The 24,429-nt window shown below is 36.0% G+C and overlaps 5 protein-coding genes across 10 annotated transcripts in view; 2 read left to right on the top strand and 3 right to left on the bottom strand.

Moving 5' to 3' along the window:
• The window catches only part of LOC132911614 (protein phosphatase PP2A 55 kDa regulatory subunit), a 43,503-nt gene extending 36,335 nt beyond the window's left edge, over positions 1 to 7,168 (bottom strand). For 2 of the 5 annotated variants that reach the window (XM_060968326.1, XM_060968325.1), the window contains exons 1-2: positions 6,714 to 7,156; positions 6,515 to 6,583 (exon numbers count right to left, since the gene is read on the bottom strand). The gene's annotated coding sequence lies outside the window, so the exon portion shown is untranslated. Of the gene's footprint in view, positions 1 to 6,514; positions 6,584 to 6,713 lie in introns of all 5 variants that reach the window. The other 3 variants (XM_060968328.1, XM_060968329.1, XM_060968324.1) reach the window with 3 other exon arrangements.
• An 810-nt stretch (positions 7,169 to 7,978) lies between these two features.
• Positions 7,979 to 13,325, bottom strand: LOC132911600 (TATA box-binding protein-associated factor RNA polymerase I subunit B). Of its 2 annotated transcripts, none has more exons than XM_060968304.1 (10): positions 13,097 to 13,325; positions 12,925 to 13,015; positions 12,631 to 12,835; positions 12,395 to 12,560; positions 12,183 to 12,325; positions 11,901 to 12,116; positions 11,640 to 11,779; positions 11,217 to 11,409; positions 9,356 to 9,796; positions 7,979 to 9,276 (listed from the first exon to the last, which is right to left on the bottom strand). In XM_060968304.1, exons 1-10 carry the CDS (start codon positions 13,181 to 13,183, stop codon positions 8,076 to 8,078), a joined length of 2,883 nt encoding a protein of 960 aa, XP_060824287.1. In that variant the 5' UTR covers positions 13,184 to 13,325; the 3' UTR covers positions 7,979 to 8,075. The 2 variants fall into 2 exon arrangements, with proteins under 2 accessions (XP_060824287.1, XP_060824286.1); XM_060968303.1 differs by having other exon boundaries at positions 11,550 to 11,779; positions 13,097 to 13,324.
• A 91-nt stretch (positions 13,326 to 13,416) lies between these two features.
• On the top strand, positions 13,417 to 19,893 carry LOC132911597 (uncharacterized). The gene is made up of 3 exons (XM_060968294.1): positions 13,417 to 18,185; positions 18,299 to 18,461; positions 18,528 to 19,893. The coding sequence occupies exons 1-3, from the start codon at positions 13,845 to 13,847 to the stop codon at positions 18,761 to 18,763; spliced, it is 4,740 nt and encodes a 1,579-aa protein (XP_060824277.1). The 5' UTR covers positions 13,417 to 13,844; the 3' UTR covers positions 18,764 to 19,893.
• Positions 19,894 to 20,615: 722 nt separating this feature from the next.
• On the top strand, positions 20,616 to 22,169 carry LOC132911621 (luciferin sulfotransferase-like). The gene is made up of 5 exons (XM_060968345.1): positions 20,616 to 20,938; positions 21,015 to 21,111; positions 21,189 to 21,490; positions 21,704 to 21,798; positions 21,862 to 22,169. Exons 1-5 carry the CDS (start codon positions 20,752 to 20,754, stop codon positions 22,153 to 22,155), a joined length of 975 nt encoding a protein of 324 aa, XP_060824328.1. The 5' UTR covers positions 20,616 to 20,751; the 3' UTR covers positions 22,156 to 22,169.
• A 51-nt stretch (positions 22,170 to 22,220) lies between these two features.
• LOC132911623 (putative ankyrin repeat protein RF_0381) lies at positions 22,221 to 24,190 on the bottom strand. Its single transcript, XM_060968350.1, has 5 exons — positions 23,441 to 24,190; positions 23,306 to 23,381; positions 22,994 to 23,233; positions 22,805 to 22,932; positions 22,221 to 22,535 (listed from the first exon to the last, which is right to left on the bottom strand). The coding sequence occupies exons 1-5, from the start codon at positions 23,472 to 23,474 to the stop codon at positions 22,273 to 22,275; spliced, it is 741 nt and encodes a 246-aa protein (XP_060824333.1). The 5' UTR covers positions 23,475 to 24,190; the 3' UTR covers positions 22,221 to 22,272.
• Between the last annotated feature and the right edge of the window lie 239 nt (positions 24,191 to 24,429).

Here is a 24,429-nt window from a genome sequence, read left to right on the forward strand (position 1 = left end):
AGAGAGATCGATAGGCCGATTAGAACGATCGCTGATTGGAATAAACCGGTATTTCCCATCCCACAGGGAGGCGAAAGTCAACGTCGTGTAGATACGATAAATTGCCACTACATGTAAATTAACGTCGTTGTTGATAATAGAGAAACGACGTGGAATAAGAAAGAACGACGGAGAATAAAAAAAGGATTACGAACAAAGGTTCTCGGCGACGAAGGACGCGATACTTTACCCGAGGGAAGGGACGCCGTCGTCCGTAATCCGTTAACGTGGCGTCGTCGCGTCGTCGCGTCGTCCAGTAACATTCTATGAATTTATGAAAGTTCGAATGCGCAGAGTTCACAGAAATTCGATTATATCCGCGTAAACTCTACAGCGGTGAACTTTCATCGAGTATATCGACATTATCTCGAGTAGCTTGATCATCACGTTACCTGAGACCTTTTGCACAGCTGAATTAATCTTATTAACGAAACTTTACGAATCCGTGCCTGTCCACCAGATTACACCTTCAGACTGAAGAAAATAGAAATTTTCATTGGCATCTTTTTTTCGTCCCACCTTTGTTTCCCTTCGTTCGATTTAAAATATGTATCGAGTCATTATAACAGCTTGTAGAAGATAACTTAGAAGGTACAAAATATAGGAAACTTCAAATAGATCAATACACGTATCTATATGTATCGCAATGCACAGAATGCATGTAACCTGCAAAAATATGTATAACATCCAAAGTAGAATCCTCGTTACGTCTACTATTTAACAAATGAAACAGACTTCAGTGTAAGTATCATTTCTTTAATACTAGAACTACCGATAGTTAACACAAAGCTATTTCTACCAAAACCAGTCAAAATGATTGGTCTTTAAAAAATACCTAATAACAGAATATTTTTATATTTATTGATTTATTACTTTCCTACAGAAGGAATTCCATGTTATGTAATATATTTTTGGTATTATTAATCCATCTGGGATCATGATCGATCTAACCAAGAGTTGACACGTTTATAAAATTGTAGAAACAGTCACTTTGATTGGTGTGATATTTTTAGTGTTAGCATATAGCGATCTAGCGATCGATCCGGAATTTCCTGATAACTGATATGGTCATATTAAATGATACGCAGTAAACATTTTAAAAACGTGTTACAAATTGTAGAAAACGAGGAAACTGGTTAATTGGGGTTCGATAAACAGATTGCAGGACCCTTTTACACTGACAAGTATCAGTCATTTTGACTGGTATTGGTATTGGTAAAAAGTTATTTTCAGTTTGAATATATAAAAAAAAACAAAATAAAATTCGTTATATTATTCTTTTACTTATCGTTGCGAAAGTCATCAAAAATATAACATGAAGTAGGAATTTTAAAGTAAAATTGTAAAACCGTTCAATTTAACTGGTGCGGTAGTTCTAGTGTTAATTGTATACAAGGGAGCGTCAGAAATGTATGGCTCTAACAGTCAATCAGTTTCCTGCCAGCAATAAGTCTTAAGAACAAAGGAATAAGTAACTTAACGGGATTAAAAGACACAATGGGAGTAAAGTACACGTGGAAGCACACTTCCGTGCGGAACATTTGTACGAGAAACTGGCGCCTGTGTCGCGAGCGGACGTTGAAGAGGCTCGTGTTAACGTTTACAGAAAGCGTCTTCCGTTTCCCAACTCTCCACGTATCGATCCGTTTATCGTCGACCGAATGGAGAATCGTTGGAAGGAATTCTGAATCGCAGGAAGGTGGACAACGAGCCGTGAAACCGCGGTACAATTAGCGAACTATTCGATTACCGAGAACTGTAGGCGTTCTATCGAGAAACGATACGCGTTCCAAGGGACTTTCGTCGGTTCAACCAAAATCCCGACGTCGATATTTTCTCACTGTGTCACAGGGACAACGAACCGCAGGATGAGACGATTGTTCTCTCTGGTAGCCCGCGAAACAATCGGTGCAATTCCTCTAAAGAAAGGTTCCTCCGGATAAAATCTTTCGAGTTGGACAACGTTCCGTCGCGACTGTTCCATAGTGCCAGACGGAGCTCGTTGGGTTTATGCATAAAATTTGGAGCACATCGTGGTATATTGGAAGAAGCACAGCTCGAAGAAAAAGTTTCTGCCGGTAAGTTGGCCGACAGCCATTCCCATTTTGCTATAACGAGGCAATGTGTTAAGAAAGTGCAGAAGCGTAAATTGGTGATGTAAAATTCAAATGGATATCGTGTTGAAGTAGCGACGTGTTAATGAAAGACGTGTTTAGGGGGGCAGGGCCGTATCTCTGAGCTCGTGAAAGAATGGAATTTTTTCAGCAATTTATTACGAAGCAACTATCGGATGATTACGGATTGATCTCATTCCTTTTTTATCGCAACAGGAATATGTCGTATATTATCTAAAAAAAAGTGGAGAACTTATACGTAAGCGGATGAAAGAAGGGACTTTTTCGAGGAATTTATTCCGGAGGAATTACTCCGTGAATTGATATCGTTCTTTTTTTATCGTAAAAGGGATACATCCTATGTCATTTTTCAAAGTTTGCAAGCTGGTACGTAAACGGATATTGCTAGGAAATTCTGAAATTAAAAGGATGATAGGTGCTTTTAAACGTTGAAATACGTGACTAAATCCAAATTCTCAAAATCTTGATTTACACCATTACGATCTACTCCATCATGGAATCCTTTTATACTTTTCTCGAACTTAAAACATCTGTCAACAGACCGCGGATTTTTATGAATTTATGGCAATGCGCGTAATATGCAAATTATATAAAATATTCGAAATGAATATTCAAAATCTTTCACGATATTTAATAGGTAAAACAATTTTCCTCTGAAGTTCCATTTTCGTAAAATATATTTGAAAAAATACGAATTTGCATAGATACCCATAGTCTATTTATTGAATGTAACAAGCGCGATCGAGTCTGAAATGATTAAAAAGGAACGCAGCAGAGTTAAACACTGAAGACCATCTTTGAGATTCTCACGGTTGAGGATCGATCGAAACGCGATTCTCGATATCGTTTTATCGAACACCGGAGAAATTGAAAAGCCCCCGAGCACCTGTCCTTGCCACAGCGAAAGCTTGGTTTTCGCGCAATTTCTAAATATTTCCGAGACACCTGTTTCCATCAGCCGTGCTTGCAAAGAGAGACGAGTTCGATCGACCGGTTGGAAACGCAGAGGCAAAGAACCGGCTATCTCTACGGAGAAGAACCTTACGGAGTAGGTCAACTACGAGGAAATACACCGGATGGATAACGCGGGAAGATTTAACTAGACATCAGATCGGAATATTTTGTCTCGCTTTTCGCGAATTTTTCGTCTCAAGGAAACACACAGATAGCGAAAAGTAAAACATGACCTCGTAGTTTCATATCTCGATAACGATCGCAACGACGGTGCGTCTACTTTCGTAACGTTCGATTGGAACGTTGAGCGATCGGCAATCATCGTCGCAGCTGGAGCCCTGACAAAATAACGAACGACGTGGTTTCACTTATGAGCTCGATCCAGGATCGTGTACACCTTAATTGTAAGAATTGGCACATTGGTCGATTTGTAGCGATCAAAGTGTTACAAATTAATGTTGATTCACAACGGCGTAAAAAAGTTATCAGATAGATACTTTATAAATTATATTCTAAAAGCTATAAATGAAATTGAACTGTTATTGGGTGGAAGACCATGGCGACTAAAAGAAAACAATGTAACAAACAATCGCTACTATGTCGTCGTACGATATTGTTTAAAATTGTTTAAAGTATCGCTTTCAAGATAAGAAATCTATCTGGACGACATTCGCATACCACTGTATATGGCTATCACGTTATGCGTCTTTTATAAAAATTCTTGAATGTATCATTTGAAAGAAGGAACTTATAATTACTCAAACTTATTTAGATCAATGATATCGGTGCTAATAGTTGAACGTTGTGATGTATTCGCAATGCCTTGAACAGTTAAGCGGTTGACCGGCATGTGCCACCGATAACTTGTTCCGATTAACCTCCACCCCTGCTGCAACAGGATGTGTGCAACAGGATGCAAAAGGTGTTGAAACGGCCGAAAGAGATACCGTAGAGAAGCCTGGTTGTTGCAATTTATAGCGACCTACCGCCGGATTGTTTGTTTCCCAAACGTTGCAGAAAGTTTCAAAGTGGCTAGGGAGGGGACTAAATATAAAACGCGTGCACGCAACAGTGCAAGTGCAACCTCGATGGCCTGCGAGCGGCATCATAATGTAGATCGCCTTAACAATGTGTAATCGATGATACGCGTTCGCCGGGACGCGAGATCGCTCGGCGAACACTCGGAGAAAGGAACGGTTCAATGAACCATTCGATGCTTTGTTACACGAAGAATTTTTTTTCTCTCCCTTGGCAAAATCGATACAAATTATAGGTTGCGTAATGTCATTGAAATTAAAAATAACGTTTCCTTTGTGCGTAGCTCTGCGAATCGACCGTATGTCACGCCCAGGAAATGATGAAAAAGAAAAGATGGAAGGAAGAACAAAACCGTAGAGGAAATAATTGTGTACGACATTCGCACGCCCTCAATCTGTCGTATTCGTATTCAACGATAAATTGCACGACATAAATTGATACGTAAAAACATGACGAAAATCGTCAAATATTAGTAGCGGATTCAGGTATATCGCAAATAAAGTTACATCGCAGTTTATTTTTAAAAATTAACGTGCAACGAACAGATTGGCGCCTGTAAGTATTATTCAGTATCGTAACAGCTTTCTGTTTTCTTAATTAAATATAAACAAGATAAGGAAGGTTCCTCCAGACCGGATAGACCATCGTGATCAATTCCAGAAATAATATTAAAAAACCAATTAATACCGACCAATCGTGTATTTAATCTTAATATACCATTGATAAGGTTTTAATTAGAATTTCATATGAAAAATCTAAAAGAAAACAAGCATAACACTATGAAACACTAGTTTACATTAGTTCAATAATTTACATACTTTGATAACATTCATACGTGATTAATATTAATACATAAAGCGTTCGATGATTCGTTATCATTACTTCGATAAGCGTTCGTTCAAAACAGTTGCGAATAATTAATCAAACCCTATGAAGAGAACTTTAGATACTGAATTTGATCTGTATCTATGAAAGCTTATTCGATTTGATTCTATTACCGACAAATACTATCCATGGGGACTTTGAATTAACGAGTCAGCAGGTTTGATATTCAATGAAAATACTACCTCAACGACTTAAATTCCGTTTAGTCGATTAAAGAAATTGTATCGTTCTATGTGACCGTATATTTGCACGTATGCACGAGGTATTACGATCGCGTGTTTCGGTTCGTTCTTATATCTATGTATCATAACCATGCGATATTCTCGAACAAAGATATATCTTTTCTGCACTAGTCAGCGGAAGAAATGCATGGCTGCACTCTTAGAAAACATCGATGTATGGCATCAAATACAGTTTTCGCAATCTCGACCGATGTAGTAATCCTTCGTAGAAGAACATCCTCTTTAAGCCAAAATGTAATATCATGAAACGTAGGAAAGAGGGTAGAACACTTCAAGCGGCAGGATTAAAATTATTACCACCATGGACCAAGGAACACTCTCGAACACTCTCTTTGGTTTTAGACGAAAGCACCACCCTTTTACACGATTTATCGTTTACGACCGTGGAGATGCGTTCACGTTCGCCAAATGTGAATGTCTCCTTATCTCGATAAATCCCGCTGACTAAGAAGCAAATCACATGTTGATCTTATTTTAATAGAATGGAATAATTGGACAGCTCATTTGCCAAATCGATGAACTCCACGAAGCGAACAATAGGGAAAATTGATGAAACTATATACGATAAACTGATGAAATCATATACGCTAAGCAGCAATCAAGCGCTTTGCTATTACAATTTGAAAAATTTCAAAAAGTAGGGTTAACCAATTTGGTCTGTGAGCACCTCGTTTGGTGGTTATAATAATTGAAATCGAAGATGATTTCTGGCCATGGATTAGGTCTATCCGCGTGTCAGATAACTAAGATATAAGATGCGCAAGCGCATCTTCAACATTCGTGAATTTTTGTGCGTTAGCCTCGAAGTAATATTAAGAAATTACGTGAAATCTATACAGTGAAATGAACTCTTGATATCGATAGACTCGAAGAAAGGAAGTTTGCCAATCGATCGAGCAAGAACATATAGCGATGCCGAAATTAGTGTAAGTGCGACTGAAATCGAAAGAACTATATTGGCACGATTCATCGATTTCATCATCGGAAAAAAAGGGACAATAATTATGCAACGAAAATAACGATGCACTGTAAGCGGCGAACGCAATTAGAAATTCGTTTCAAGCGATCGATGATCCGAGAAATTGAGATCGATTCATAGATGTCTTCTACCGATTGTTCATTAAAACCCAACTGCATGCAGCAGGTGTAGGAAGGATACTTTCAATCGCAAATAATTCTCTTTCGATGCAATGCCAATTCGAATCCTTATTTGGCACTTACCAAAACAGTTGTATGCCATCGGGAAGATCGATGTATTTCAGACGTACAAGTAGATTTGATTAAAAAGCTCTGAACCAACATCCCACATGCGTATGATAATATCATAAAACAAAATTGACAGTCCAAAATATAAATCACGAAATTTTGTTCAGTCGTTTGGATTTTCAATTGGTTACTAGGAAATTGAATGCTCACTTACGATAGACAGGAAGTGAGGACGGTGGGGCGACCAGACGCCTCGGTGAACGACACCAGGACCAAAGAAAACAGGTGCAACGTCGAGTTGAATGTGCAAACGTAACAACGGTGTGCACTTTCGATGAACGTAGTGGGCAATGCCACGATTGTAACAACGCGTTGTCACGACCACTCTAAAACACGAGGGCGAATAGGTTTCTGTACGTACGCACGCACGCAAGCACGTTCGAATGCACGAACACTCGTGCGAATTGTTCCTTAAGGAACGAGCGTAGATACACACGCGGACAGCGTACACACATCACCGCCTGATCGTACACACACTACGTACCGTGGTAGCGACCGCTGACCGATGACAGCCATCCGACACTGTCTTACGCCAACTGATGTTTACTACTGAAACGCTCCGTCGTCCCTCGAGCCGTCGCGACGGCTCGGGACGAGGAACACACCGGGAACCAACGAGCCTCTCGACGAGTGCAACAGTTGCTTGACCGGGGCGCCCCGCAATGTCGACTCCGATTATTAACGCGGCTCTACGTTCCTCGACACGGTCGATAAACAGAAAATCCAGATATTTTTAGTAACTGGAAAAAAGGTTCATAGTTAGTGATGGAATTTGGCGATGACTCACAGAAATATTCGAACACTTACAACAAAATTTTTCTTTGAATATACATGTTATAAAATTTTTTAATTTCGTTAACACTGTAATAATAATAAACACAAAAGCAAAATTATAAAAGCAAAATTTGAAACCAATCCGAAAATGTATATAGAAGCCACATGACATTCATTGCAAACGCAAATTTGGTGAAAGATTAGTAAAGAGCATAAATAGTAGTCTTAGACTATACAGTAAGTGCTAACAATGGGTCCATTAAACATCCTGGCTAACTAATATAGTAAAAAATTGACTATTCAAATATTTGGATGATAAGTGTATGTTTCCACTGAATATCTTGTAACTCTTATATACATTCTCAGATTCGTTTTAAAAGTTAACAATATAACAGCGATAGTCGTATCTCTTTACGATGCTAAAAAGATTTCAAAATATTTTGTATCATACATATATATAAAGTTTCTAAGAGTGTTCAAATACTTCCGTGAGCTATTGTAAACAATTCGAACCACCTCGAACATAATTTGAAGCTTATAGTTCTCTCATCACTATTCATAGTGCCATAAAGATAAATAGGAAACAGCACAAAAATATTTTGCCGCGTAGATTTATTATAAAAAAATTTCATGGAGCTTAATCCGTAGATCGAAGTATTAATGTATTGTTTCGACATGAATAAATTACATTGTTAGTACAAAATTATAATTAATATATTACAATATAGTACACGACAGTTCTTTACCATTTATTTAAAATAAAGTTCAATTGACTTTTAGATATTGGATCTATGTTAGTACGTTCATTACTGTCAAGGGTACTAGAATTCAAAATGTGTGAATGATAATTTTCTATTAAACAGACTTCTTCGTATAAATCTTCTGTAGACATTTCCACAATCAGTGCACATTCGTTTAGTAGCCAACGAAAAGTTCGTGGTAATGATTTTTCAAATATAGCGAAGTTTTTTGATTTCACGCGGCTAAAAATACAGTCATACATCCAATACTCTGTAAAGGGTCTAAAAAATATATCTTTCTCCTTGATTACAGTTTTTTCCTTACTTGATACAGGTGAAAGAATGTCCTTTTGACTAAAAAATGAAATGTCGCTGAAATTAAGATAATCATTTATATCAAAATGATCAATATTTATGTCGTCAATATTAATGTCACTGATATTGATATCTTCAGGGAATAATAAATGATTTTGTTCGGTACTTTCAACCTCTATATGTCTATCATTTATGACACTTGTGTCGATATTATCGTAAATATTTTCATTCTCTGTTGCAGCAAAAGACTCGGCGTCACTTTTTTCAATTTTTATAGGCGCAGCAAAAGACTCGGCGTCACTCTTTTCAATTTTTATAGGCGCAGCACTTCCCTTAATAAACTGGCCCTTAGCATTTCGCTTAAGTTGAATTTTAGATTTTTTGGAATGTATTTTTTCCATTCCATTCGACTTATGAATGGCTTCTTTTTCTGCTAGTGATAAATGTATGTTGTATTTATCACGTAGTTTATTTTCTAAAAGCGTCCGTTGATCCAAACCATTGATCCCTAAATCTTCTTTGTTCTCACTATCGCCATTAACAGGTATTGCCAATTTCCCGTTTGGCAGAGTTTCGGTAAATGTAAAATCATTTCTTGCAAAGACATTTACAGAATCTTTCATTATACTTGCAGTAGTATCGTAATATTGATTTTTAGTAGTGTCAAATTTAATGCTACATGGTGTTTTAGCGTGTAAATAGTCATTCACACTTTCGCTTCTAGCTTCTTCGTCCTGTAAGTCATCTTGCACGTCAATAAGCTGTTTTAGTTCATTTATACTTGGCATTCTAGGTTGTTCAAATGGAGGTACATTTTTTTCGAGAAAATGTACGTTCGAATCGACTACCTCTAACTCTATGCCACATTTCGCTGCTAATTCTACTAAACTAAAAAACAGACCAATATATTTCAATTAAATGTGGTTAAAAGGAGCATATTTCGAATTAATAATCTCAAATTACTTACGCATCAGATTTTGTCATGTACCCAATTTTTGTAAGAAAGAAATCACTTCGTGCTATATTAGGAATATCGTAGAACGGATGATCTAATAAATGTTGCAAGTACGAATGAAGAGGTGTTAGAGATGGTGGAAATATATCAATTGCCTTTGGCGATGAATCATTGATATTTAAGTTACTTGTGTGTTTTCCCATAGCACTAATAATCTCTTCTGGCAAATAATGTTTAGAATTTTTTATTTCTCGTTCATTCTTATTCGATTTAGAAGATATAAATTCTAAGAATTTTAAATATAAATCGTCGATTCCATCTGCATCGGGACAATATTTCATTTTGGTTGGATAATGTGCGTGCATTAAAATCGTCTTTCTGCATTCAATATATCTTTGCCATTCTTGAAAACTAAAAAGTTTATTATTGAGTAAGCCGCGTTCAATAGCTGTGCTGAAATACAAAAGAGAAAAGAATATATTAACAATAAAAAAATTTAATGTATTTAATGTATTAATTCTCATTAAAAGTACGATTATAAAAGGACATTTGCATTCGCAATTTTTTTCATCTTTGTCATACATTTCTCTTCTTTCTTCATATAATCTAGCCCCGTATGTAATTAAATCATTTTCGATTACAGCATATGGCATTTTTTCAGAAGTAAAATATGTTGCCCAACGACCATCTGACTGAAGTACAATTCCACCACCGACTTGTTCAAATTTTTTTAACATATAAGAAAAGTGCTTATGCAGAGCTTCCTTGCCCGAAATATGACATTTAACGTCTTCTACAATTGCACGCGCTAGTCCCAGTTTCATTATAGATTCTCCATGTCCTGTTAAGGAGCATCCTACGTTTCTAATAGCATATGTACCACAACCCAATATTGGAGTATCTCCTACTCTCCCTACCAATTTTTTATTTAAACCTCCTGTTGTAGTTCCAGCAGCTACACTATATCCGTCATATGCTACACAACCAACAGTACCGAGACTATCTATGAATAATAATTTCACGAATAAATAAAAATCTACTTCTTAACCGTGATCTTATATGTAATCAATTTACTCGTTAATATATCGATATCCAATAAACTTTGATCATGAACATCAGCATTAAATTCTCCTGTTTTCCCTGAATGTAAAGCTATACGTGCTGCTGGTGAGACCATGTTTCCTTCTGATATCCAATTTAAATCTGCATGTTTTGCTAGATTTTTAGCTCCTTCACCCACGAAAATAGAATTTGGAAAATTGTTCATAACGTATTTTGCGAGTGTTATAGGATGTTCTATGTCTGAAACTGCCGCTACTGATCCACATTTAAATGTGAAACCATCCATTATGCTAGCATCCATTTGAACTTTTCCTAATAAGGAATACGAGTAATTTTCACTTACGTAATCAAACTTTGCAAATATTTAAAAAACATATATATATTTGAAATGCACCTATTTCATTCAACACAGATCCGTAACTACAGTTAAAAAATTCATCACATTCAAGCCACCATAATGCAGCTTCTACAGCATCTACTGCAGTTTCACCATTTATTAATTTTTTATAACCATTGATAGCGGCTTTTTTACAAGCTGTCATTTTTTCTATAACTATAGAATCACTGAAATTCCCCGCACCGCCATGTACAATTATGCATGGAGTATTACTTTCGTCACATTTACATTCTCTGCCCCCAATTTGTTTTTGTGATTTATTTAATGCACTATCAGATAATGTAATATTTCCGTGTTGTATTTTTGTTCCAAATACACTGACCATTTTTACTATTTATATTACAGATTTACAGACTTTGAGGTTCAAAACATAAAATAATATATATAATAGACATTCATTTTTTTCAAACATACCTGTTGATCTTCTCTGCAATTCTACTGATGCGATATTCAGTTACACCATCTAGAGCAAGTAAAGTTTTCAGCACTACTATAATAAATGCCATTGCACGACCTTCATAGTTAGGAATGCATGACTTTTTTGCATCAAATATCATTTTAGGAGGTGATAAAGCTATTAATCTTTCTGTATATAATTGAATGCCCCCTAAAATCATATATATTACATATATAAGATTCAGTCAATAGTAGCAATGTAAGCAAACATATAAATAAATAAGCTGAAAATATAAATAAATAAGCTGAAAATATAAATAAATAAACTGAAAATGTAAAATATAATCATACTTGGTAATCCTAGTTCTTGACAATATCTGTTAACTAAAGATAGAAAATCAGGACAAACTATATTCCATACACCAAGTAATTTTGCCATACTTGCAATAATTTGTCTCATGCCCTTATGTGTAATTTCAACATTCTGTGTTAAGAAGTTTCTTTCATTTGCTGTTAAATCCAGTTCTGGTGGTAATAAATGATCCAATTTGTAGTAAGACAAGTGTCCTTCTCTTCCATATCTAAGAAAAGATTCTTTAATAAATAAAATTTCAGTTTATATATTAATTATATATATTATATATATCATTATATATTAATAATTATATATCATGATAATAAGAAACAACATCTCTCACATGCCTTAACATATCTCCTAATTGTATAGGTTGATTATGGATCCTTAAAGCTAAATACACAATTGCCCATAATCGCATAGGTGTAATTATATTAGGTCCCATTTTGTACTGAGTACTTATGTGTTTCGCCTTGTATTTAGCTCTTTTAAATCTGGGTATATTTTTTGATAATCTTTTAATTTTTCTTGCTTCTTCTTTGGCGTGGGAACTAAATTGTACTCTAAATAAATCAAAAAGTATAAGAAATATTTCAATACACGTATATCAAATTTTTTAAAGAACTTACTTTCCCTCATTTTCTGATGATTTCACAGAACTAGATTGACCACTATATATACTTTGACTTTGACTAAACATACTAAGACCATCACCTTCAGAACTATTTTGAGACTGAAGATATCTATCATAATCTGCCGCTATTAGAAGCCTCTGAAAAAATGTGGTTTGTGTGAAATATGAAATAAATTTGTTTTTATTAATAGATATTATAAAAATTACTTTGTTTTTGTTCAATTCTCTCATAGAACTACCCTCACTAAGTCCAGTTCCACTAATGTCCATGCTAGTTTCACTAATAACAGAAGTATTTGTATTACTTCTAGATCTTTTGCGCTTCCTGGATGTTTTCTCCGACTGCACCTTGCCATAAATAATATCTGCATCCCTATTATAATAAACATTAATTTGTCTGAATATAAACATAAACGTAATTCAAATTGTTTACTCAAACATACCTCTTCTTATATCTTCTAGCTAATTTGGGCAAAGATTTCTTTCTAGTTGAGATAAATGCTACTTCAAGTTTGCCTAAATATGTTGCCCATAATTGTAATACTGTCAATTTTATATCAGATGGAACTCCAAGTTCTATTAGCTCATTTGTTAAACCAATTAAAACAAAATTGTATAATTCCCACGAAGTCCATCCAACCTCATTACCTAATAAATGTAAGCAAAGATTGCATACATAACATTTAAGGATATTAAGAAATTCTTAGAATAATATTTAAAATAATATTGATACAAACCTGATATATTAGATTTTAATTGCCTAATTCTTGTTTTTCGCAATCTAGTCGTACTATCTATACGTAATTCAAGAACTTCATCTCTGATATCCTACAGAAATAATGAAATTAATTACTTTTAATTATGAATTATATTTAAAAAGATAAGAATAAAATTACAATATATTATTACCTCATTTTGAGTTTGACACGTTTGACAAAAGAAATATCCAGCTTCTTTGTAAAAATCTTTACTGCCACAAATTCTGCACTTTTGCATTTTCTTCGTGAACTCCTAACAGGAGTTCTGCATTCTTCTGTTTATTGCATTTAGGTGTACTATGAGGTTATACGGCACGAACACATTTTACATCTCACCTCGTGGTTTTTCATTAATAGAGGAATTTAACTTTACAGCGAGTACTCACGTGATCGGTCATAATCTTTCGTTCTGAATTGCGATTGGTGTAGTTTGAACGAATGATACATTGATGATACATGTGAATTGTACCCTGTAGCGGGAATACAACGCAGAATATTACCGCTAATTTACGGTTAAGTTTTCAGAGAAATGTAAACAATAATCGAAGTGTTTGTTATAAAACTTTGTTATCATTGAAACATTACACACGGTAAATATAGCGTGACGATTATTAAAATAATCTTTTCTGACATGTCATAATTCTTGAATTGTGCTAGAAAGTTTTTCTACAATCAAGAGAACTAGATTTTGTCTCACAATTGAATTCGTTTACAATAGCGTCCTAACCTCTATCTTGCATCGTACTCCTGAAGGAGGTTGTGCTGCCGTCATTGAAGAAGGATGGCTAATTTTCCGAATGTTTATAGACAACTTTCTTTAAGGGATCAGTTTATTATTAAAATGTGACACTGTGTTAAACTCTGAATAAAAGATGACAAGGCACGTATAGTTCGTGATTATGGAGTATGACTCTGCATCGAACTGTGAAGGTCATCTGCAAGATTTCGAAGCTTCAGAAGATCTCCCGCGTTTAAGAGAAATACAAAAACTTGAATGTTCAACCTATACTACAAGTTCTAGACCATGGCATTCTCTGCAGGTTGTGGCACCGCAGTCAAAGATCAAACTGGGTCCAACAAGCAAAAGTCTTTCATCTCAGGTAATGGAATATTACCACAAGTATTCTCAAAATACAAATTTGGATCAATATTTTTCATTGCCTACGTCTAGTACATCACCAGAAGCAATTAAATGTTACTATAATATATATGAAGTAAATCCTAAAGTAGAGGCTAACAGACAAGATTGTATAGGAGAGGAGTATAATTTAAAAACTTCTGTGCCCAGAGAGAGAAGAAGATGGGTGAGACCACCCCTTATTGGCCAATCCTCGAACGCAGAGTCATCATCTAGATATGCTCAACCATTGTCAAACCCAGAATCTCCATCCCCTGATTTAAAACATGTTACATCAGAGACAATTCTAGAAGAGAAAAATGAAAATCAGGAGATTTTAACCGAAAGCATAGAAAGGAAAATATCTTCTCCAACTTCTAGTATTGCTTCTCATAAGCCACTCGAGTGGGATAGTGGAGCAGATGTTGGTTATTTTAATCTAGTACCCAGTAAACAAAATGATAAGAAATTAAGTACAATAGAACGCATGGCTTTAGCTAGAGGTTGTTCTGCCGCTTTAAGATTGGATCCAGAAGGTACTACGGAGTCGGGAATTTCTGGGAAGCTCGTGGGAGTTCAAAAAAATTCAACCACTTCTATGGTTCCTAATGCTAATTCCACACCATTAAATCTGGGAAATGCTTCGGGATCAGAAAGTGAGATTGAAATTACTCCGATTGTTAAGAATCACTTGCCAGGTATAATAACGGGAAACGATATAAAGTCCAATGAAAAATCTCTTCCTAAGGATCTCAAGCAGCAAGATGCTTTTGTGCATTATTCAAAAAAGGAGCACAACTATGATACTCCAAAATCAACGTTTATATCCAAGGTCCCTCTTGTAAAACCCACAGGCGAGATAAAAAAACTAACAAACAAACAAAATACGAACAAAGAAAATATATGCCCTCTCACGTCGCCTTTAAAAAAGAGCACATCCATGAATACGTTAATTATACCAGCCTCTAAATTACCGTTGAAACGAAGTCAAAGCGAGCTAAATTTGTACGCTAGGGATAAGAGCAGAGCCGCGTTGCCACTAATTTTTAACTCTTCATCCTCTATCGCCACTATTGTAAATAAACCTTCCACTTGTGATAAACTTATACAGACGAGTCTATGCACTTATACTCAAGAATCCGTTGGCGTGCAAGTCTCGGTTCTCGATGAAGAGAAGCCGCCGTTACCAAAGAGAGGAACTAGTTTGCAGAAGGGTTCGACATTAATGTTAAAGACTCCAAAGGGAACGTACAAAGTTCAGAATTCGAAGAGAAATGAAGCCAATGAAACACGAGGTGTTGAAGTAAACGAGCGTAATAAGAAAGCAAAACCGCGACACAGTAATTCGGAACCATCTCAGAATGGTTCTACGAGGCATACGCCTCAGCCTGACGATGTAGGGAATATAACTGGCAGAGCAAATAGTTTCGAGTATTTCCCTGGTCATGTATACGAGAACGTTCCTAATGGAAGCGGTAGCCATATCTCATCTTCGGAGACCGGAAGGTCTCATTCTACTCTACCTAATACCAGCTCCAGTATTAACGAGAAGCTATGGGGAGAGTCGGATAGCTTGGTGAAGGATCTACAACGGAGCGTAAATATATTAAAAAGTCTCGTCGATGCAAATAAATGCGACAAGGAAGTTAAGAAAAGACTGATACATCATGTAGTCAAGAGATTGATCACCGCCAAATATACAGACGACAAAATCGAACATAATCTAGAAGACAATGTTCCATGGAATCCTGACGATGCTAGGAGCAGAGTGTACGGTAGGGAAATACTCCAAGCTTTAACGAAAAAGCATAATACCAGCGATTCTTCAGGTAACTGGAATTTGCAGAAGGAAATAACGCAAGGAAAATCCATGAGGAATGGAAGAGGCATTACGAAAGATATTACGTTAGAAAGTAGCAGTGATAAAATAGATAAGAATACGGACAAAACAGAAACTGATGGACGAAAAGCGAGGATGGGTCTTAGATCTGACGATTGTCATCAAAGCAACAATACTATTACCGACCCAGACAAGAGCGAAAGCTCTGAATGCTTTTTCCCTCAAAGAAATCGCAAAGGCAACAAAATGCAAGATATATTTTGTACAAAAGAAAGATGTAAAATTTCTCAGAGAAATTCGACGATGACGACAACGGCGACGACGACGACTACGGCTACTCCTCCTGATCATAACCGAATGTTGTTGGACGCTGTTGTGAACAACAGACGACCCATCGTTCGTTCAAGCAATGCAGGGGAACGTGACGATTGGAGATTGCTCACTACATTTTCAGAAAGACAATTCGAACTTAAAAAGTGCGGCAGTTCTGACTCTGGAGACTCGAAATTGGTTAGTTACGCCGAGATGGAGAAAAGAAATCAATTGATTTGGATCACGAATGAAATCAGTCATTTATGTAATTTGAAGAAATTGTTAGAAGAGTCGCGAAGGCCAGAAAGATCACGAACGTCTCCAAAGAAATCGAGGTCAGGAAACTGCAAAAGGAAACCGATGGAGTCGCTGGCACATGTACATGATTTATCTAATGGTAAGGTCGATTATTTGCAAAGGAACGGATCAGATACACGAGCCAATTCAGTGGAAGAGCCATGGTCATCTCATTGCAATTTAGTAACGTGTCAACTTTCCAGTAGATCAAATAGTATTATCCAACGTATTAAAAAGCGAAACAGTTGCGCACAAACTGCAACTAACATTACCAGTGCCCTCTCAAAGACTGGCGGTGAGATCGTGTCTGCTTCTAACTTACACAATTCCAGAATTAAGTTAGTCAGTACTGGGATGCAAACTGTCCCTCAAGAAATATCTACAGCTTCTGCTATGGTGCAGTCAGAAATTGTACATTATGTCCAGTGTTCGGCGCATAGTGCGCTGCACTTCCAAAACAATCACAAATGCAGCGAACAAGCGAATCAATGCTTAAAGTATCACGCCATTCAAAATGTAGTTACCACTTGCATGCAATGTTTACAGGAGCAGAAGGATCGATCGAGCAGCGTCCAAAAAGTACATACGAATGTAGAAAACTTTCGAGAGGAGAGTCCAGTTGGTTCACAGGCATTGTCTGATCAGATGAATAGTAACTCCTCGTCTGAGGTAATGCATCATTGTGCGAACAAGGAAGTCCAGACGAGTTCACTTAAGCAAAAAGAAACGAAGAATCAAATAAACGCCTCGAGGTCAAAGTCGTGTGATTGCAAATGTGACACTAAAAAGGTAGTGTCCAAAGGATGTCAGTCGTGTGCATCGCCAATAATTGCGTTGGAAAGTAACAATGCTCCTAAGTGCGACGAATGTCAGAAGAAGATATTCCATGCACGTGACAGAGACGAGGGGAATTTGAAAGAATGTAGCTGCACAACGGTGTGCGAATGCGATAACGACCATTCGAAGAAAGGTCGGGCACCAATGAGATATAGTTCAAAGTATTATCAGAATAATAATGGATACGTATCGAGTTTGAATCAAAATAACCGCATCAAGTTATGCGGATGTTCGAGCGACTGTGTCTGCGAGAACAGTCGCGAACCGGAAATGCAAAACGCGAAAGGATTCTGCAGTTGCCATTCAAATGGGAGAACTCAATACAATGGGTTTCGCTATTCCCGCGCGGAAGTGGAAGACTGTTCGACTCAACCGTGGCCTTATTGCGTTACTAATGGACAAGTTAACGAAACTGCACAGTACAAAGTACAAAGTAATGTAAAATGCAACTGCGAGAAAGATTGTTTTTGTAATAATCGAGCAAAAAATAGCGAAGAGTTGTTGCGTGGCAGAGCCTGCAACAACGGAAAACCAAATTACGTGGACGAGGCGAATCAAACTAGTGATTCCGATATAAATTGTAAATATTGTCGTTGCTGTGGCACGGCATATCAAAGCGTCAAAAACTGTAGTTGTTATCAAACGTATCCAAAAGCCATTGCGTACGAATTGTCGTTCGTAAAAGAAAATGGCCAGAAAAATGATAATCTGGGTGCGTTCTTAAAAGTGCCATTATCGAATTATACTGTTAACGAAGTGAAAACGGATGGCTGTGTTTGCAACATGATTAAAAAAGTTAGCACGAAGAAAAATTCTCAGCAAAATTGTACTTTACAAGTAAGTGAGCGTTATATACAGGGTGTCCTGCAACATGTGGACAATATTTCAGTCAATGTAATGCAAATAATAAAATCGCATAATTGTATATAACAATATTTTATCGATTTTAGGATTATTTGTGTAAGAATAAAGCGGATTTTGTAAATAATGCAGAAACGCGTCGGCAATACATGTCGGAAATATCTCATCTGCGACAATTAAGAAAGGAAAAACGAATACAGTTGTTGGCAATGGCGACTACGTCGAATGTTTTAAAATCACCGAGAGCTTCTTCTAAACCAGGTAAGGATTTTCATTTTTTCATTTCTTTGTCGTTTACATTTTTATTGCCTTTATAACCTTTATATTCAGTTTACGCACAGAAAAAGATGAGCAACGAGGAAATGAGGGAGAGGTTGCGCAAACGGTATCTTCGTTTGAACGAGGTGCGACAGAAGCGACGGCAACAGGAGAAGCAAGAAGAAGCGCGACGTAACAAACTTATGGCCAAAATCTTTTGTAAGAAATTACAGCAAAAAGTACTGAGGGGCCAAGTAGATCTGTCTCAAAGCGTTAGCGTTATATCCAACATGTAATGTTAAAGAAATGTTTACGCGTGCGTAGTTTAAATGTCAATTAGCAGTCTGACGATCAAACAGACGATAGAAAAACGTACAAACTATCTTTCATTTCAGGCTGAGAGGATCATTAAAGATATTTGTTTCTAGAATTCTCCATGGATCTTACTTTTATTTGCAATAATTTATACTATTTGCATAATATATATTAGCATTGTGTTAATGTTTACTTTATAGGATACACATGAACGTCTAAGTTTATGGCATAAAGTTTATTTAGGCATTTGTGTGTAACGAGGATTAGAGCGATAACTTAGTGACTTAGATAATCCAGGAGTTCTTGATATAGATCTAAGAATTAAGATATCATAATGCATTGTTCTGCAAATTTGTGCCTACAATTTATATTTAACATTGAATTTAAGAAACTTTGTCTTGCCAATATATTTTCATATCAAAAATACGTAGTACTGCTTGTGTCAATGCAGTCGTTCCATGAATATTCAGCTTTCTGTTACTCAATATTTTGAGCTCAACGTTATCTAAATCTGTTGATAAATTGATACAGTGATCGCAAACAAGTGGTACTTTGTCATTCTTGACTGCTTTTGCTAAATTTATTATTGTTACCTTGTCAAAGTATTTGGAATATTTTTGAATTGAAATAGCTACCTGATTATCGAGAATTATAATGGAAATTTCCAAATTTACTGCGCCTTAAGCGAGCGTCACTATATATCTATATATATCTATATATATATATAGATAGATAGATAGGAAACGTTGCACGTATGTTAAATCTCGTATGTTAAATATAATATAATAACGATAATTTTCATTTTCGTGGAATAATAGTAAATTCACAGCGTTAGAATCTCACAGTTTACTGATAAGATGTTTTGAAAATGAAAACTTGCTGCGTCGAGAAAGCGCACGATTGAAAATGGATCGCTTGATCGTGGCAAACTGAAATGCTTTAAGATGATGAAAGTAGTTATTAGTACCTGAATTACAGTACACAACTTTTTACCATTCGTAAGACTTAGATAATATAGTCTCTTAAATTTTTATCTTCAATATTTTACCTTTTTGTATGATGATTATACTCATTTGGTTAATAAAAATAAAGAATCCATATAGGGACAGTTCTCCCGTTATTTTATCCTCGTATCTCACACATACTATGCTAAATTTAAGAAAAAAGATCAGCAACTTCTTATGCGAAACCTACGTGTGCAACGCGGCTGATTTCTCTTTCAACATTCTATTTTGTATCATTCATTCAATGTCCTTGGTCGCTAACTCGAAAGCGTGTAAAAGAACAAAACGTCGCTGGAAAATTGTCTTGTTTCCCTCTATTCACAACGGTTTATATTCATATAATTTGTCTAATGAAACACGTTTTTTTTGTGATCTGCAAAATTATCGACATTCCACGTCGGAGAACAAATGAACGCTCGAGAAGAGCTATCCTTGCAGAGCAAGGTAGAAAGAAAAAAGCTGTGCAAGATCGACAATAACCTTGTTCTAGTAAAGTAATGCCGAAAGAAAAACCTCTCAACGATATTAACTCGTTTGTCCCAATTGCTACTTAGTCGCTCTATATAAGAATATGCACGGATTTCGAAGTAGTCGATTTCCTCTTCAAACTGGGAACGTATCTTGTTCGATATTATTCGCGATAAGATAAGATATTTTGGAATATTTATGTAATGCAATATTTTTCGAGTTGATTCAAATTTTGGCTCGAATGCCAGGGCATTCGATAATCGTTGCAAAATCGGTCCTTGCGTCTTTGATCAACGATCATTACAAATAAAACATTCGAGTGAATTTTTATGTTCAATCTTTGCAAAATCGGTCCTTGCGCCTTTGATCAACGATCGTTACAAATAAAACATTCAAGTGAATTTTTATATTCAATCCTTTTTAAAGAAAGCGCGTAAAACGGAAAGCAGCCGTGTTTATCGAATAAAATACAACTTTATAGGATATAGTGTTTTAAAATGACAACTCTTCAAACCGATGACTTGGACCAAATTTTACAAGACCAATTTACGAGTGAATTTCGTAATGGGTACATCAAAGTGCGCGGTTTTTGTTTACCAGCGAGATACGAAGTTTTCGCAGACGTGATTGAAAACTTCGAAGTCAAGGATGACGATATTTGGGTTTGCAGTTTTCCAAAGACTGGTACATCTTAGTCAATCTTATTAAGTCATAAGAGGGAATCAAAGGTTACATTTTAATTTGAACGACATAACTATAGGGACAACATGGACTCAGGAAATGATCTGGAACATTGCAAATAATTTAGACTTTGAAGGAGCCAAAGTTCATTTATCCGAAAGGTTCCCCTTTTTCGAGTAAGTTAAGCGAAGAAGCGAAGTGATCGATGTCTTTTATAAATATTAAAAATAATACAAATTATGTGTTCTATCAGGTACTCCATACTTTTTGATTATTTACCTTACGCAAAACTTCATCCGGAAGTGCAGTTACCTCTATCAACTTTGGATAGCGTGGAGTATACGAAAAATAAAGCTTCTCCAAGATTCATCAAAACTCATTTACCTTTTGATTTGCTCCCACGCCAGATTCGGACAGGGGAGAAAAAGCCGAAGATTATTTACGTGGCGAGAAATCCAAAAGATACCTGCATCTCTTATTTCCATCATTGTCAAATAATAGAAGGTTATCGTGGCAATTTTTCCGACTTCTGTCGCCTTTTCCTAGCAGATAAACGTACGTGCATGTTATTACAATTGAAGATAAAAGCTGACACGTAGATAAAAGAGATACGATTAGCGATTTTAAAATTCGATATCCATCAATTCCATACTGATCGATTCTGTGCTACCAAAATTGACATTTTATTCTATCGTGAAATTAGATATGTATTTTTGCTTCTTGTATGAATTATATAATAACTTCATCATAGAATTATTATTTTTGTAGTGAGTTATACTTCATATTGGAACCACGTTCTCGATTTCTGGAAGAAGCAAACCACTCTCAATATGTTATTATTGAAATACGAATATATGATAGCTGTAAGTAAACTTAAACAGTTGCAGTTGCTTCGAAGGTACGAATATCCTTTTTGTAAAATTTAGGATTTGCCTGGTGCGATAAGGAAGTCAGCTGCGTTCCTTAATAGGACTCTGACTGACGCTCAAGTAAGAGTATTAGAGGAACATTTGAAGTTTGCCAGTATGAAGAAAAATCCAGCTGTGAATCACGAGGATGTGGTCCAAAGGAACAAGGAGCGGAAAAAAATCACCGTTGAAGGTTCGTTTATCCGAAATGGTAAAGTCGGCGAGTGGAAGGAGAGATTGCCCGACAACGTGATACAAGAATTTGACAGATTAACAAAAGAAAGATTTTCTCCGTACCATCTCAATTTCTGAACGACGCTGTACATATATTTTTGTGTATAAATTTAAAAAAATTGAAAAACAAAATGTGTTATATCAAGAATTGAAAAAGCTTTGTAATACGGGGAAAACTATGTTATAATAAAAATATCAATCAATGCTATAATATCGTTTTGGTTCGAGGCATCGAAGAATATTCGGCATACTGGTTCTACAAAGTTGTCCAATTGTGGCCTTGGTTGAAGGTGTAACAACGCTCATATCGCTTCCTCTCTCGATTAATATAATCGCTGCGTCCCTTTTTCTCCATAAAATTGCTATTTGAAGAGCGATGAAACCCATATTGTCCCGTATATTGACGTCAGCCCCGTGATCCAATAAAATCGAGAGAATGTCCACGTTCGAACTGTATACTGGACAAATGATTCTTAATAAATATTTAGTAGACTGCGATTTTTGTACTTGTGTGAAATTTAAGGGTACGGAAAATCACAAAATGCATAACATGCAAATATATATAAAATATCGAAAGTAAGATAATTTTTGCAATTTCACTATAATTTTTAATAGAATAAAACGTTTATTTATTTGAATCCTATTTGAATCCTATTTCGTTAGTTGTGTTCATAAAAATTGACAGTCTAAATTAATCTTAATCAATCTTCACTTTGATTTCTTTCACCTGAGATCATAAGCGGTGTTCTTCCCTGTACGTCTTTTTGATTTATTGAAACGCCGTAATCTAAAAGAAATGTTACATTCTTCGATCGTTCTGCTACAATCGCATACTGAAGACAAGTCCAACCTCTTCTAAAAGTGTACATTTATTAGAAATAAAAGCACAGATATTTATATTAATTGTACGACCTACATATCCACTTTTCCAGGATCTGCCCCCTTCTTCAAAAGAATCTGTAATATTTCTGGGTTTCTGGAAACGTAAGAGGCGTACATAAGAGCAGTCCTAGCCCAAGGTTGAGTAGTAGTATTGTCCAGATCAGTTGAATTTTTCTCTAACAAAAAGGATAAGATCTGCAGATCACCGCGATCGATAGCTGACGTAATAGGCGTCTTTAAATTTGGTGTAGGATAATGTAGATCTATCGATAGACTACAATTATACCAACAGTCATTAACGACAGATATAATGGATTAAGAGATATACATACATTCATTTACTCACATTTTTGTTAAAAAATCTTTGATCTTTCTTACTGTAGCGAATCTGAGAAGCCATATGAATTGCTCCTCGACCGAATCTATGAATCATAAGATGTTATTTCGAGGAATTAAGAATTATATTAATATAATATCTTACCATTTATCTGGCGATTCAATTCTGTGTTCAACATTATCGAGATAATGAAATGCTTGAGTTTTGTAAACGTACTGCTAAGAGTTATTTACTTTGTATTGCACCGGCTCTAAATCGATCAAACATCATGTATGTATATATGTATGTACATGCTAACGTTGAATTTAAACGCGAAGTACACGCCTTACAAATATTTGTCTCTCGAATCCATTAATAAGATAACGTTAATGAGCTGATATTTCATTCGCAATTCTTTTTTACAAAATTTACATTAACAAATTCCGAGTGAGAAGGAATTTTAAGGATTTGTATAATATCTTTTCTTAAATTATTTAATTTTATTATAGAATCTTATGAACGAATTTTGTAGAATCTGAAGTACAATACATACTTCTCAATAAACGTAACATTGTAATAGCATTGCAATAATCTTTCTTTAATTATACAGAAATGTTGTATGACTTGGAATACGTAAATGGCATCACCGTCTCAGTAAAAATCAACATTAATTGTGTTAAACAAATCTGAACTTTGATAGTTGCGATGTTAATAACAATAATAAAGAAAGAAAGAATAATATTATAATTCAGAGCTCGCAAAAGTGCATTTAGAAATAAATAAGTAACCTCGGCATAGCGCGCTACAGCGGATGCTGTTTAGCCATTCAACTGGCAACTTTATTTTTCCTCTCCGACTTGCATTCCATTTTAAAGTACCGGAAAGACAGGAGTCCAATGACACTGTCCCTCCAATTCGACAGGTTAAGAGAACCCGTGAGTCGTAGACATCGGAACGCGTTCCAGGCACTTCCAGTACACGCACACTTTCTCTTCGAGACAGGAACACGTGCCAAGGTGGCTGGAGAGCGGTATAGTAAGCCGTTCGAACACTCAAAGTCTACTTTCTAAAGACGGCGGCCAGAACAAGTTGGAACCGCGTCCATTGCAGTGACTGCGTGCCCTGTCGTTCTCTTCTCACGGCTTCGTCGCCTG

Source organism: Bombus pascuorum, chromosome 11 (genome assembly GCF_905332965.1).
Source record: "Bombus pascuorum chromosome 11, iyBomPasc1.1, whole genome shotgun sequence".
Classification (NCBI taxonomy): domain Eukaryota; kingdom Metazoa; phylum Arthropoda; class Insecta; order Hymenoptera; family Apidae; genus Bombus; species Bombus pascuorum.

Coding starts and splice junctions, on each gene's coding strand:
- LOC132911600 (XM_060968303.1), bottom strand. CDS start 13,183: ATGCAAAAGTGCAGAATTTGTGGCAGTAAAGATTTTTACAAAGAAGCT. Junction 11,410..11,549: donor TCAAGAACTAGGATTACCAA/GTATGATTATAT, acceptor ATATGATTTTAG/GGGGCATTCAATTATATACA. Junction 9,277..9,355: donor TACATGACAAAATCTGATGC/GTAAGTAATTTG, acceptor TCTGTTTTTTAG/TTTAGTAGAATTAGCAGCGA.
- LOC132911597 (XM_060968294.1), top strand. CDS start 13,845: ATGGAGTATGACTCTGCATCGAACTGTGAAGGTCATCTGCAAGATTTC. Junction 18,186..18,298: donor AGCAAAATTGTACTTTACAA/GTAAGTGAGCGT, acceptor TATCGATTTTAG/GATTATTTGTGTAAGAATAA. Junction 18,462..18,527: donor AAAATCACCGAGAGCTTCTT/CTAAACCAGGTA, acceptor TGCCTTTATAAC/CTTTATATTCAGTTTACGCA.
- LOC132911621 (XM_060968345.1), top strand. CDS start 20,752: ATGACAACTCTTCAAACCGATGACTTGGACCAAATTTTACAAGACCAA. Junction 20,939..21,014: donor TTGCAGTTTTCCAAAGACTG/GTACATCTTAGT, acceptor ACATAACTATAG/GGACAACATGGACTCAGGAA. Junction 21,491..21,703: donor CCTTTTCCTAGCAGATAAAC/GTACGTGCATGT, acceptor TTATTTTTGTAG/TGAGTTATACTTCATATTGG.
- LOC132911623 (XM_060968350.1), bottom strand. CDS start 23,474: ATGTTGAACACAGAATTGAATCGCCAGATAAATG. Junction 22,933..22,993: donor GATCCTGGAAAAGTGGATAT/GTAGGTCGTACA, acceptor GTACACTTTTAG/AAGAGGTTGGACTTGTCTTC. Junction 22,536..22,804: donor AACACCGCTTATGATCTCAG/GTGAAAGAAATC, acceptor TCATTTGTCCAG/TATACAGTTCGAACGTGGAC.